General features: G+C 36.1%; 1 protein-coding gene across 1 annotated transcript; it reads right to left on the bottom strand.

Moving 5' to 3' along the window:
* Positions 1–1,141: 1,141 nt before the first annotated feature.
* Positions 1,142–15,656, bottom strand: TRIML2 (tripartite motif family like 2). Its single transcript, XM_033104022.1, is given in 13 exon segments — positions 1,142–1,210; positions 2,286–2,305; positions 6,153–6,206; positions 6,209–6,652; positions 10,317–10,394; positions 10,565–10,613; positions 11,693–11,833; positions 12,939–13,057; positions 13,060–13,129; positions 15,105–15,200; positions 15,468–15,548; positions 15,550–15,626; positions 15,629–15,656. Coding segments are annotated over 13 exon segments (1,326 nt in total).
* Between the last annotated feature and the right edge of the window lie 302 nt (positions 15,657–15,958).

Below are 15,958 nucleotides of genomic sequence, written 5' to 3'. Positions count from 1 at the left end.
GAAAAGGTTTAACCCCTCCTCACACAGTGGATTGTCTTGCTTTTTATTTGAAGCAAGTGAATTTGGCTACACATCCACCTCCTGTGGCTACATCTCAGCTTTATACCTGAGCTAGAAAGCCAATCTGCTCTTGGGTCAGAAAATATTCAATTGTAATCTTCTAAATTGTATATTTAGGAGACATTCTTGGCAAAACTTGATGGTCACTGGATCATGATACAGTGATACTAGAGAAGTCTATTTCATTAGCAGCTATCATCTTAACAAAAAAAATAAAATAAAAAAATATTAGAGTTCCTTAGACAAAATTGTACTCCAAAGATCAAAACTGTCTCAAATGCTCATTGATGTCAGAGATCTTTGTTTTGTTCTTACATGAAATACCTGACATATACCGACTGCTTAATAAGTATTTGTTGGTTGTCTTATTCATCATTCAAAGCCCTTGCCATCATGGAATTTACATTCCAGAGAGGAAAGACAGATAAGTTTAATATTAATTCAGGTAATGATTTATGCTATAAAGAACATAGGGTAAAAGTTAAGAGAATGACAATAAGGATTAGACGGAATGTTTAGGGAAGGCCTCTCTTTGTGGAAAGTGGACCGAGGGAGATAAGAGTGGAAACAAAAACCAGTGAGAAGGGTAGCACAGTGGTCTAAATGAAAGACAGTGTTTGGACTAGTGTGATAAGAGGGAAGATAGTAAAATAAAAATCTTTTGGATTGGGATGTATGTTGAAGATAGAGCTAACAATACTTGCTGGTGGATTGAACACAGAATGAGAGCAAAATAAAGAAATCAATAATTCTAAAATAAATTGAAATAAAGTGAACTTGTGAAGCTTATATAAAATATAGGGTATCTAAGAGGGAGGCACATTTGGAAATGCAGTTGGCTCTTACTGGGGGTAGGGAAGACATTCTTGATGGATATTCACATGTCTTTTTCATACGTTTTTGAAAAGAGGCTTTGGTCTTAAAGAGGTGAAGTATATCACACACCTCCTTCTTCCAGTTCCCCAAATTACTATAAATCCAAGAAACTAGAATTTCTCCCTTCCCCTCCAGAACAAGCAATCTGACACCACAATGAATATAAGTATATTCTCAAAGGAAATTCATATTTATAGTCCCTGGACTAAAATTCACTGTCTTTGAAGTTCTCAATCTTAACATCCACAGCTTTTAGTTTTAGAAATTTTACAAGCTAAAGAACAAAAGAGTTAAGGAGATTACAACAAATAAACTTAGAACCTCAGATACACTCCCTCTTTCAAATAGAAAATCCACTAGTATCTTTAAGCATCTGGAATGACCACATAGTTCTCCTATCTGGAAACCAGAAACACAGTACAGGGTAATCTTTAGCTGATTACAGAGTTCGGTAGGATGAACACAAAGTTTATTACAATACTCATTTAGGAAAAAAATCACATAATACTGTTTTAAATTATTTAACTAAATGGTTTATTATACAAATATGTAAATACATTTCATGACAATAATTTTACATTAACTCCCCATCAACAGTTTCTTTTGAAAAATGTGAATTTTACTTTCACTTCTATACCAGGCCTCAACTTCCCCCCCCTTCCCCTCCAGTCCGCCTCATTATCTAACTGAATACCTTGAGGGAGATACAATTCATGTGGGTGGAAATTATAAGTAGCCTGTTTTTTCAAGAGTTTGCATCACTGAATGGTGACTTTTAGCATGTTTGTCTTCAAAAAACAATAAAAACTATATATCTCTTAGTTAAAAGAATTCGATAATAAGGTAGTACATATAAAGCATTCGGTACATTATTTTGCAGACAACATATGCACAAACTTAAGTTATTTAATTTCAACACCCTCCCCCTTTTTTTAAATCATTCTACAGCATTCATCTATTGTTGCTATACAGAATTCCTTCTTCTCACATGGGGTAAATTTCCAATCTCACATTGGTTCTCTTCAGGCAATGTTCAAGTCTCATGCTAACTTTCCAAACTGTCAAGACAAAACTAAAATTCAACCTTCTCCATCTTTTCCCATTCCCCATCTATGTGCTTTTTAACTTTAATATACCAATATGTCATGTTTATTACATTCTAAACAGGGAATCCAAGAAATTAAAGCTTCAAATTACTTCCTCATCACCCCTGAATTGTCTCCTCATTATCCTTTTCTTGCTTTATACAAGACCAAGAAAATGAACTGCAATGAGGTTCCTTCCTTCCTTCTTTTTCACCCCAGATAGATTATTTCAGGCAGACTGCCCTGATTCTCAACTGAAGATACGAGTGAGTCTGGATTGGTATGAGCTGTGAGACTTCCCTTAATTCTTTATAACCCAGACATGTGTCAGTAGTTCAGCAATAAAAAATCTCACAGCTTGACTTCTCTACGTATTTACAGAGCACTATTCCCAAATTATAGAATGAAACTGGATTTTTTACTTAAAGGTGTCCTGGGCAAAAAAAACGTACCTTATGCAAAGTGTTTTAAGGGTAGAGATATCTCCCCAGTCTGGTGGGATAATCCTAAATGTTACAAATCAATGGAGTCTCCTCTGATGGCCCAAGATATCCTAGGTCTTACTTGGCCCAGATATCGAAGACTATGAAACTTCCAGTTATATTTCACCCCCAGCCATCCTCCTAAAGTAGCAGTCTGACTGGCAATCCCAGTCATATGAACCAAGCATACTTGCTCATAACTGGTGGTATGCAAAACTCACCCTAATCTGCAAACTAATAGTCCACCTTCCAGCACTATCCCCAAGTCTTTATACATCTTATGACTTCAATGGCAAGCCACACAAAAGGCTATAGCCACTGACCAAACTAACTTTTGTTTTCTGTTACCTGCTTCCAATTTTCTTCTTAATCTTCCTTATATAGTGTAATCATCCAGGAAGGTTGGAAAAATGACGCCTGAGTTCCAAGCCCAGATTTTGATATAATTGGTGTGGGAGGGTGGCTTGGATATTAAAAACTCCTCAGGTGATTTTAGCATAGAGAGAATTTGCAAACCTGCTGATGTAACATGGAACAGCATTTTCACACCAACCCATTTGCTATGGGTTTAATTGTCATTGTCCCCACTATCCCTAACACCAAAATAAATAAAAAAGATATGCTAAAATTCTAATTCCAAGAACCTCAGAATGTTACCTTATTTGGAAATCAAATCATTAAGTTAAAAACGATACCATCCTGAAGGGTGGGCCACTAATCCAATATGAGTGGTGCCATATAAAAATATAAATAAATGCCATGTAAAGAGACAGAGCCACAGGGAGAATGCTAAGTGAAGGTGGGGGTAGACAAGGGAATGGTATAGCAATAAGCCAGAGAACACCAAAGATTGCCAGCAAACCACCAGAAGTTAGGACAGCGACATGGAACAGTCTTCAGAAGGAACCAGCCCTGCGAATACCTTGATTTCACATTTCTAGCCTCCAGAAATGAGACAATACATTTCTGTTGCTTAAGCCACCCAGTTGTGGTACTTCATTATAGCTGTCCTAGCAAGCACATTACCTGAATATTCTTCGCTCACTTTTTAGTTTTGACACAGGTATATCTCCCTTCCCATAATGGGATACTCTACCATCACCCACCCAGTCCTATAATTTATGACACTACTTATCGCTTTTTTCCTCAAATTTTTAATGAACACATACTGAAAGAAAGTATGTGCTTGTGACTATTTAACACCAGAAGATAAAAGGATAAATAAAAACAGGCATAATCCTGACTTTCATAGAATTTATAGTGAGGAAGGCAATCAAATATAAAATTGCAACTATGCTTTATGTACCAAGAAGTAACTAGATTCAGTCCTATGAAGGACGCCAAAGACGGCTTCTTTGAGGAGTGACACTTAAGAACGAGCTAGAATTAGCAAAAAGAGGAAAGTTTTGACTGAAGTACAGGGAACTGCATGTGCAAAGTCTGTAACTGGAAGAATGCATTGGACATCTTTATTCAGAAGGTCAAGTAGGCTGTGTCAAAGCATTTTCAAAATCATAAAAAACATGATCCTCATACAGATATAAATAGATGTGTGTCAAAGATTTTGCTCAGCTCTTTGAAAAACAGAGTTGTCCTTAGTGAGGGAACCAATCAGAGAGTAAAGTTGATTCCAAGAGGAATAAGCACTTTATACGTATCACTAGGACTATAAAAGAATGTTAAAATAAGATTGCTTAGGTTAGATACAAAAGTAGTTAATTCTCTACAGGGGAAGAAAACCAAAGCCTTTGGGATTTTTTTTTTTTTTCCTATCAGATAATTCTGCAAGTTAACATGTAACTTCAGTCTGTGGGTTCTCATTAGATGGCAAATACCAAAGTCAATACAGGTACAATTTCCTAGAGAATTTAAATAATCTTTGTGTGTTTATTAGACAAGGTCCCAGAGTGATATTGAAAGGAAATGCTGTATTCTCTTTTAGTTTGTAAGTTTTGGAAAATAGTTCTTAATAGTCAAGTTGCCGAGGCAGGAGAAATTTGATTCAAGATGAGGGTGAAGATTCAGAATCATATAGACAATTATTACTAAAGTCTTGTATTTCTCTATATAATAAATCATTCTCTTTTTCCTCAGGAAATTGGGAAGGGGTTTGAAAGCCATCACTCTGAGTTCTTAATCTTAGTGTTTCAAATAGTTACCTCACTTTCAACTCACCTAACCTCAGATAAGGGCTACTTTCTCCATGTCTTCTCGTAACTGGGTATAAAGATGTGCAGACTTTCTAAGCTTACGTCTACACACATACATACAGATACACACACAAATTATCCAGATGATGTTTTAATAGAAAATTTTGATAATTCCAAATAGTCAATCAAATAAGGTTTACATCCCTTTTCAGGCCACAACAGAAGCAATTTTATTATATTTGCATTTTGTTCCCTTTTACCCATCCTAAAGAACATAGGCTCCACAATACATGCAGAGTACACCTACAGAGAGAAGTATAAATAATATGCTTCCTCCACTTCCTATAGGAAGTTAGAAAATTGGGCCATATCCTACCTAGTCATGCTTACATAATAGGTTCCTATGCAATAGTATTCAAGATAGCGCTTTCTTTTGATATGATGATCCAGATTTAATTCCTTATCCTTGTTAATTACTAGATATTGCAATTGAAATCGTTGCAAAAACACAATTACTTTTGCACCAACTTAAAAGCTACGTGAGTTTAGGAAAATTAAATCACCTCTGAGCCTCAGTTTCTACATTTGAGTAATAAGATGAATAAGATGAATACATACACACAGGCTGTTTAAAAAACATTAAAGTGTATAAAGTATGGTAAGCCTTTCACATAAAATGTGAACTCCTCTATAAATATGATGCCACCTTCTTCTCAGCATTGTATGATCGTGCCTGAACAAGGCTGTAGAAAAACATAACCAGTAGAAGAAACAGAGAAAGCTAAGAGCTAATACAAGACAATATCACTCACGTTTCAAAGCACTGAACTATCAGACTTCTTTTAAGACATCTAGTATTTTTTCTAAAAAATCAGAATACTTGAATAATTTTAAACTATTCCTGTTTTTTGCAACACCTCCCTCTCCCCCAGATAAAATATTCAGGGAATTAAGTTGTCCTCTATTTGGAACTGTAAATGTTATGAAGTCAGTAATAAGATGCCTCAATGCAAGTAATAAGATCAGTAATAAGGTGTCTCCATCACTACATGGAACTATGATGATATTCCCAAATCTAAAGTCCTGATTATACCTAACTCTGTTTTCAGAAATAGCTGTAGGGTCATAAACCTAGTCCTTAGGATCCCAGACTCTCTTTCTTCTCTAATTTCCCAATCTTATGCTGCATATGCTTTTGTGTTCTAATTATGATGGGGTCCTTCAGTTAAGACTCAGCTTACAGGTAGCCTCTCTCTTCCACTAAACAGGCATGGAAAGCCACATGAATGCAAGGCTTTGGGGGTATTGAACTGGGTTCCAACTCAAGGCTAGAAATCTTTTATTGGATTACTTAATATAATTATTTTACAAAGTCATGCTCTTAACTTTCTGGCATCTTTGGTTTTAGGTTTCACAACAAAGAAGACTGAGGGCTAATACTACCATTACAAAGAAGAAACATCCGGGAGGCAGATGCTAAGAGAGTCTGAATTTTGTGCCCCCATTTGGGATACAGAGAGAAAATATAGGCTTCAGAGCTCCTTGGAAGGCAGATGTGAGAAATTGTAAATGAGGAGTCTCTTTGTCACATCATAGAATGATATCTGCTGATTCTTATAGTCTAGGAAAACTCCAACTTTGTGCATCTGCTCTCCCAAGGAGACCCTTTTTAAAGGCGGAAAGACCCAGAAGGTCCAGTCACTTCCCATCATGAAGCACATGAGTAAGACTTTATCTCCGGAAGCTTTGGGCACATCACACTTTCTGCTAGCAGGGTCTTCATATACACCCAACTGCCACTTTGTTGTCTTTTGTACATCTACCTCCCAATAGTGCTTCCCGGAGGTGAAGCTCTCCCCACCCAAAACAGTGGCTCTGAAGTCAAATCTCCCTGGGTTGCCAGGTACATCCTGCTGAACATCTCTGAGTCTTACACTTCTCAGATCCTCAGATAAGACAAGACAGGGATGAGCTGTTTTAGGATCCAAAGTTATAATTCCTGCAGGGAGAGAGAAATTTAGTTAACCTAGGGGTTCGCTAAAACCAGTGCTAGAGACTGATGATATCTAATATGCAATGGACATGAGTCTCAGGCAGATATGGAAGAGGAAATCTAGGAGAATCTAGGATGAGGAACTTCTAAACTTTATTTCAAGAAATGGATATCATAGAGGAATGAAGTCAATAAGATGGAAGAAGATGCAATGGTTCTGAGGAAGAAGAACAAAACAAACAATGGACTACGAGATGTAGAAGTACCTTTCAAACCAGAAAGGAATTTTAGCAGGCTATAAAAATGTCCTGGTATCCATTCCTAGCCAGACATCACCTGGGACCCAACTCTACGCCCCTAACTATCTTCTCCAAGCCTGGAACAGACAGAAGCATTGGAGTCTCCTAATAAAGCAGTTCATTCATGGTTCTTCCCATGACTGAATTGCTCTCCTCATATTAAATATCACCAGAGTGTGATGGATGCCTAGAAACTGTTGCCAGCAGACTTTTTATAGTAAGTAAATCAAATGAGAATATATCAGTAGAGGCTAGAAAACCTGTGAGAATCCTGCAGAAAAATCAAGCTGAGAACAAGAAAGCTCAGTGTGATTTCTTATACTTGAAGGTGATACTTGTTTTCATATCTTTCTGACTGTTCCTTCTTTATCTCTTTCTTTCGACCTCTAAATATTGTGATTTCTCATGGCTTCAGTCCTGAGTCTTTCTTTTTACTGTGTGTACTCCTCCCCACTATGTGAGTTCATTTAAATATCTTCTATATGTTCATTATCTCTATATGTTCAAATATCTTCTATATGTTCATTATAGAAGTTCATTAAATATCTTCAATTTTAAATATCTTCTATGTGTTCATGACTTATTTCAGAAACAAGTTGCCAAATACCAGTTGGACACAGCACAGGCATTTATTTCAAACATACTATGTCCAAAATGGAACTCCCAAACTTATCCCTTTCCGCTTTTCTACTTTTTAGTTAATAGCACACTAATGCGGTAGTTGATTAAGCCACAAACCTGAAGTGGTTATTTATTTCTTACTTTAACATCTTATCCAATAGCAAGTTTTAGTGCCAAATGAATTTAAATCTCTGGACTTGAAGCCCAATTCCTGTCATTATCAGAGTGGTTTTAAAAGCCACAAGCCTTGAATTTTAAGTTTTAAGTTGCCCCAGGCTCCTAGTATTTCCAGAAGACTGGCAGAAACAAATGCAAATTCTTTCTGGAAGACTGCACACCTTCATTCTTGGCCTCAAAGAATTTCTAAAAATTAATATCTAAGGAAAAAAAGGAAAGCTTACCCATTTAAGAAAATCATTAAACCCACCCTCACAAAGTAAGGAAGCATTATTGAGCAGAAATAAATCTGAAGAAATTAAATCGTATTTGAATTACCAGGTATGGATTCTAAAATAACTTTTACTTACTATGTTTGAAGAAAAAGAAAAAGGAAAACAAACTTAAAAATATCTACAGAATATAGGAAATGAAAAGTAAGGCTAAGTGGACTTGACAAAGAATCAAATAGATAATCTAGAAATGAACACAACATCCATTCACGATAAAAAGTCTTCTCAAACGAGGAATAGAGGGGAACTTCGACTTGGTGAAAGGCAACTATGAGAAAGACACAGCTAACATCAAACTTAAGGTGAAAGACTTAATGCTTTCTTTCTCCCTAAGATCAAGACAAGGGAAATGTTTCTCACCACTTCTATTCATTGTCATATTGGAAGTCCTAGCCAGTACAATAAGGTGAGAAAAATACAGAAATGGCTTACAGATTGAAAAGAAAATAATAAAACTGTGTTAACTGTATTCATAATTTATCTTTGTAAAAAAATCTCAAAGAATCTATAAGAAAGCCAGATCAAATAAGTGAGTTTAGCATCACTTTAAATACAGTCAATGTATACAAATCTATATTATTTCTATATACTAGCAATAAACTAAAATAAATAAAACTTAAATTAGAAATTAGTTATTTAATACCATTAACCATAGCACTAAAAATAAAATACTTAGGGATCCATTTAAATATGTATAGCATTTGTTGCTGAAAGTACAAAATACTGATGAGAGAAATCATAAACCACCTAAATAAATGAAGATATATCATTTTATCGCCAAATTGATCTATACAGTCAATGTAATACTATCAAAACCACAGCAGTATTTTGTAGAAGCCAACAAGCTATTTTTAAAATTTACATGGAAAAAATCAAAGGTATAGAGTAGCCAAAATTATTTTTTACAGAAAAAATTGGAGAATTCACACTGCCCAGTTTTATGACTCTCTATAGTGTAATCAATCAAACCAGTGCAGCATTAGCAAAAGGATAAACACAATGATTGATGGTTCTATTAGAGTCTGTATAGACCTGCTCATATGTGCCAACAGATTTTCAACAAAGGTGCTAGGTAATTTTAATGAGGATAATGTTCTCAACAAATGATGCTGGAACAACTGGATATATACACACATACAACCACACACACAAAATGAGAAGCTGTATCACATCTTGAATTACATAGAAATATTAACATTAAATGATAATAAACCTAATATAAAAACTAAACTATAAAACTTGTAGGAGAAAATTTTTATTGGGGTAGAAAAAGTTTTCTCAGCTAGGATGCAAAAAGCACAAATCATAAAAGAAAAAAGTTGAAAAACTGAACTTCAAAATTTAACACTTCTGCTCTTTGAAAGAGACTATTAGGTAAATGAAAATATAAACCACAGACGGAAAGAAATGTTTGCAAACACATATCTGATAAGGATTGGTAATTAGAATTTACAAAGAAATCACAAAACTCAAGAAAACAATTTTTAAAATGGGGAAAATGTTTATAGATATACCTCAAAGAGCCATAGTAAAGTGTAAGTAAACGTGAAAATATGCTCAATATCAGTCATTTCAGAAACGGAAATTAAAAATCAAAGCGATATACTACTACATACCTAATTAGGCTAGCTTAATAAAAAAATAAAAAATGACAATACCAAATGTTGGTAAGGATGTAGAGCAACTGAATTTATCATACTTTATGGTGGAAATGCAAAATGGCATAGATATTCAACTAAAAGAAATGAAGTTATGGCCACACAAAAATCTGTAAGCAAATATTCATAGCATCAAGCTGGAAACAAGTGTCCATGGAATTGCAAAAGGATGAATAAATTGTGGTATATTCATAAACGGAATACCGCACAACGACAAAAACATACAATCCACTGATACCACAGTATTAGCACCAAACTAAGATGTGCCTCGAATGCATTACCTAAGTGAAAGAAGCCAGACTCAGAAGGCCACATACTGTATGAATTCATTGACAGGACTTTCTGGAAAAGGCAGAACTATAGCGGCAGGAGACAAAATCCTTCATTACACATATTGACCTTTTCCCCAAGATGTTTAAAATTTGTAAACAGAGAAATCTGCCTGCAGTTATGTTTTCAGGCAGGGAAAATGACAAAGAATCTGCACAGGAGAGCCTTTCAACGTAAGATCATGCAATTACTATCTGATGATTATCTATTGTGTCTAAGCATATTAAAACTCTCCGATCTTTTATATCCTTAAGCTTTCCAGAATTTACTTTATTTATGGGAGGATATAATCACAGATGTAATGTCAACTTACTGTGGAGCACTTTCAGCATTTTGTTCATTCCTGGAATCTGGCATAAACTCAAGTCTGTGATTTGGGCAGGCTCAGACACTCAAATAGTAGTGACCCACCACTCCTAGAAAGAAAGGGCCAATTTCAGTTATGTGGGCAGATCCCAGGCCCCTTCACCTAGAGGACGATCTCACTACATGACCTCCTATGTATCTCTACCCCAATCTCTAACTGGCTTTACTGCTCGCACATCAGACATAGACTCTAACCCAATGTTTCTAAAATGAAAACATACCGTTCCAAACAGTATCTTGCATCCTATGGGGGGAAAGAAGAGACACGGTTACTAGTGGGTATTTGTGAGTTGTGCCCATGAACATATCTTCTAATAATGAAACTTGATTGCCATGTAATTTCCTCAGTTTCATGATGCTAGTTCTCAGATACCAAATTTAACAATGAATAGGAAACGTTGGAAAAATGTTTAAAGTCATTATTATATTTCCAAGGGAAATATTTTCTATAGTACCTCACCTCGACCATCTTATTCAGAACACTCTTCATTCCAATTCAGCCCATCTATTTGCTTTCCTATAGTGGGGTGGCAAGAGTTAAACACATGAAGGGGCCTGCTACTCTGGGGAGAGTGACTGGAGCCAGGTCAGGAGCTAAGCATAATGGTGTTACACCTATCCACACCATCTAGAACTAGGCTTGACTCTAAAACAGAAGCTAAGGGTTTATATCTAGGGGCTTCTCAAATAAGAGCACTCACATTGCAAATATGGGCCTGGCAGAGGCATATGGATAGTCTTAAAAAGATAATTTACTTGTTGTAAAGGTAATGCACGTCACTATACAAAATTAATGATATACAACACGATACAAATAAATATCACCCTGTTTCTCAACGTTACCACTAATTAAAATGAGTGTTTATTTTGACAGAGGCAGTCTGAATGTTGACAGCGTATGTCTAGATGTATATTCTATAAAACCAAACAAAAAGCAATTCTGTGTTTTTTCACTTAACAAGATATCTTGAAGATAATTTTTTAGTGCCCAGAGAGCTTCTTCATTCTTTATGGTTGCAGAATATTCTATTGCATAGATGTACCATGGTTTGACTAACCAATTATTTACATATAAGGGACATCTTAATTCAAACTTACTATTAATAGTTCTAAGTGAGAATTTGTATCATGAGATAGCTCTATACTATACTATGGTTTTATGACAATTCATAATGCTTTTGGTGATTGGCAAATAGCTATATAGACTTCATGAATGGTTGAATATCATTGGATGGATATTGTGTTGTGGAACTGACCCTTAATGGATCCAGTCCACTTCTCGTGTCTCAAATACTATAATGAAGGCTCTTCCTAGAATCTTACCTGGAGCAATGCTAAGGTGGATTCCCCACACTTCTTCTCTAGTTCTGCGGTGATCTTTTCGAGGCTGCAGATATGTTCAGAGAGCCTGACTTCACTTTCCTTCAGTTTATTCATGTTCTCTCTTCCCAAATTGTTCAGTTTCTGCAGAAGCATCTCCTTATTACTATTTAATAACTGGTAATTTCTCTTACTTGCTAATTCAACCATCTTTTCGAAAACCTGCTTCACTGCCTGACACCCCCAAAACAGACAGAATTAGAGAACGCCAGGATATCCCTGTGTCAGGCAGGACAGCTCAACAGAAACTTGATTCTTTGCCACAATATATTTACGTTGATGTGGATGGTGTGTGTGTGTAGTTCGCTTATTCAGATAACAACCAAGACCTAAAACATATCATTTCTTTTTTACTGTGCAGTTTTGTTTTGAAAGTTTCCTTTTTACTTCATTAAAGATTTAAATCAAAAATTAAATATCAACAAGAATAATTAAGCCACTGATATCAATATTTTTAATTTTTGCTCTACCTAGGCACATCAGTACATGTTCATGCTATTTTTTTCTTAAAGAACACAAATAATGGCATATTATCCTGTATTGCTGATCTGACCACTTGCTTTTTCCTTAGTAAATAATATTCTTGAAAAGCATTCTTTATTCATACACATAGAGCCATGCTATCTTTTCTAAATGCTGAAGAACAATTTTATGTACATATAAGTCCCATATTGATGTATATAGTTTATATCTAATCTCCTGCTATCAATAAATGTTACAGTAATAATACCTAATACTTACCTAGTACACAATACATACAAACACTAGCAAGCTTTACGTAGACTATCTCACTCAATCCTCACAATAGTATTATGAACCAGGGGCCATTATTATCTCCACTTTACAGCTAAGGAAACCAAGTGAGAGGTTAAGTAATGCATCCAAGGCCACATACAGGTTTGTAAATAGCAGACCCCAGATAGGAACCTCATTGATCCAACTTCAAAGACTACTTCTAAACCAGGTTCTAGACAAAAATAATTTTACAGTGTTCCCTTATCCATGTTCTCTTTTATATGCATAAGTGCATTTGCAATAAATTCTCAGAAATAGAGTTGCTAGGTGAATATATACATCCTCTTAAAAAAAAGATATGTGGCTGTCACTGGATATCTTATACTGGAACTGACACATTCATCTCTTTGCTCATTTCCCAAATTTTGTAAGGATGTTATTTTCAACATCTCACCTGTAGCTCTTCCTGGAATTTCTTCTCTATTTCTAACCCCACCATTTGACTCAGATGGTCTTCTCTCAAGTTCTGGTTGAATATGCAATCTCCTTGCAGGCTCTTGAAGTTCATCTCATTCTCTCGGTCATCAACCGAAACATCATCTTATATTCAGACTCAAGCATCTCTTTAAAATTCTGCTCCTCACCCTTTATCATAGATATAGATATGATAGACTTCAGGTTAAACACCACAGATTGATCATAAAGGTTTACCTCTTTCCATCTTTAACTTCAAAATAAAGACAAGGAAATAAAAAGTGTGAGGACAAAGGAAATTTCAGAGTCAAGATCAACAAGACATCAACACAAACTAGAACATGAAATGCAAAAGAGGAATATTAATTGACTTAGAGAACTGAGGAATCTACAACCTCAGTGACCAGAGAGAAGGAAACCAGAAACACTGAAAGGCACAACCAACATTTGCTGATGCTTTGAATAGGGATCATGAGAAGAGAGGACTCAATGGGCTACTCCAAGGTTTGCAGCCTTAAGCAACTGGAAGAATGGAGTTGTCAAAACACAGGAAGGGAAACTATGAAAGGATAGATTCCAGAGGTGGGAAATGTATGACCTGAGTTTTGGGTATGCTGATTTTGATTAGTCAATTAGCCATGTGAAGAGAGATGTCCAGTAGAAAGATAGACATGAAAGTCTATTATTAGAAAGGCTGAGCTGGAGATATGCATTGGGAATAGTGACCTTAGTAATGATATTTAAACTCATGAGACTCGATGGAATCAAGAACCTGACCACTTACCCCCTCAACTACTACCCCACCAGTATACCATCACCTGTCCTTGATTACTACAACAATCCTCATTCAGATTTCCCCACCTCCACTCTTACCCTCCAAGAGTCTGTTCTCACTTAAGCAACTAGCGCTTCTGTGAAAATAGAAATGAGATGCCACTCGTCTGTTCAAAACTCTCCAGCGGTTTCCTTATTTCAAAGTCAACTGTCCCACATGATTTGGCCCCTTTATCTTCTTGTCTCCACTTCCTTCACACAGTCCCAACCAAGTAAATACCAATGCCGAGACCTTGTACTTGCCCTTCCCTCTGCCTAGACTATTCTTCTCAAGATTGCATGTTCAGTTCCTCACTTCCTTGCGTTTTCTCAAATGACACTTCTGAATGACAAGGTACCTATCACTTTATTTAAAAGTGTACCCCATCACTCCTGCTGTTCAAAAACAGTTTATAGCACTTAACATGTAATATAGTATATACATTTTGTTTGTTTTGTTTATCTCCAGTACAAAGTCAGTTGCACAAGGGCAGATTTTTTTTTTCCCCCCACTTATGAATCCCTAGCACCTAGCCTATCTAGTTCTTGGCAAATAGTGGGACACCAATATTTGTTGACTATATGGTGCTTGGGGCTAAAAAAATAGGGATTGGTTGAAAATTTTACAGGTAGGAAATTCTCCTCCCCCACTATCTTCAACTGGATATTTTCTTTAAAAATTGATAAAGGAAAGATCCAAAATCCAGCATACCTGGCACAAAATAGAGTTAAATATGAAGAGAGCTTGAAATCAGAAGTGAAACATGTGTATAATGGATGGTAAGCCCTCAATGTAATTTTCAAATTGCCATTTAAAATGGTTTCAGGATTTATACTGCCACCAAAAATACATGAGGTGTTCATTCTCCTACAGCACAGTTATACCTATATAAACTGTTATCAATCTTTTTGATGTTTGCAAGTAAGGGTTACAAATACCGTCTCACTAACTAATTTAATACAATTACTTTGTATTTCTCCTACCATGAGCAAAGTTCAGGATCTTCTTGTATGTTCAAAAGATATTTGCATTTCTTTTCTGTGAACTCTCATTTCTTTGATCATTTTTCCATTAAGTTTCTAGTCTTTCACTTATTGACTTTTACGTGCTCTTTATACATTGGAAAATTAATGTATAAAAGAAACCAAGCTAAGGAAACCAAGTGAGAGGTTAAGTAACTCATCCAAGGCCACATAAGAAATTAACACTTTTCCTACCTATGGATTTCAAATATTTTTTTCCTGCTTTTTCATTTCTCTTTTGACTTTGTTTATATCATTCGGTACCAACATTATAGGCAATTTCCTCCTAAGAATTAAGAAAAGCACTGACCTGAACCATCACCATTCTTTCTTGCTCGTCAGCTAACAGGCTTTTAGCTATTTCAAGTTTCTCCATCAATGTAATCAATCGCTCCTGGAATAATTTCTGCAGAGAAATAGATCACAGAATTACAGGTAAAGTAATTGCTTTAGAACAATTAGATTCCCAACCTTAGAAAACTGAAAGGCCAATCACCCTGACTATGTTTTCTTAGCATGAAGTTGGAGGTCTAAATATGGTACTTATCTAGTATCTTTCGATAAACTAGGGGAATGGTCTTAGAGGATCAGATTAATCTTCCCCCAAATAATTAAGTTAATAAGAGGAGGCAGACAGAGTTCCAGAGTGCTCTGGGATCAGGAAGAAGCTTACCCTATAATTCTCAGCAGCTTCTTGTACTCCATACACCAAGTGATTCTCATGCTCCTGGGACTGGAAGCACTTGGTGCAAAGGCCTGATTTGGTCATCATCACAGAACAGCAATTGCGTTTCCAGGTGTTTCTCACAGTAGGCATCTTCTGGGATTGTTGCTGTAACTGGGGTCTGGGCCTTTTGGACATCTCGGCGGGTATCCTTAGGTGAAGACTGGGCAGTTTCTGATGTGAAATACTTCCCTGCACTCTGCCGAACAAGAAAAGAATGGCGGTGTTCTGGCGCAGCAGACACACTTGTCCATCTCAGCGTCCACAGGCAATATTAGAAGGTTCATTGCATCCTGTACTCAAATTGAGTGTAAACCTTCCCTTCAGTATCCCCGTGCTTGGGGAAGGAGATTTAAGGAGTTACCCCACTGTTCTAGGATTAGAAGGGCATTCTCAAGTTTTCTGAGAATTTTGAGCAATGGCTAAAAATTAGTTACAAG

The sequence above is a fragment of the Rhinolophus ferrumequinum genome, chromosome 4 (genome assembly GCF_004115265.2).
Source record: "Rhinolophus ferrumequinum isolate MPI-CBG mRhiFer1 chromosome 4, mRhiFer1_v1.p, whole genome shotgun sequence".
In the NCBI taxonomy this organism is placed as follows: domain Eukaryota; kingdom Metazoa; phylum Chordata; class Mammalia; order Chiroptera; family Rhinolophidae; genus Rhinolophus; species Rhinolophus ferrumequinum.
Note: the sequence above shows the minus strand (reverse complement) of the source record. Positions and strands in the feature narration are given on the sequence as shown.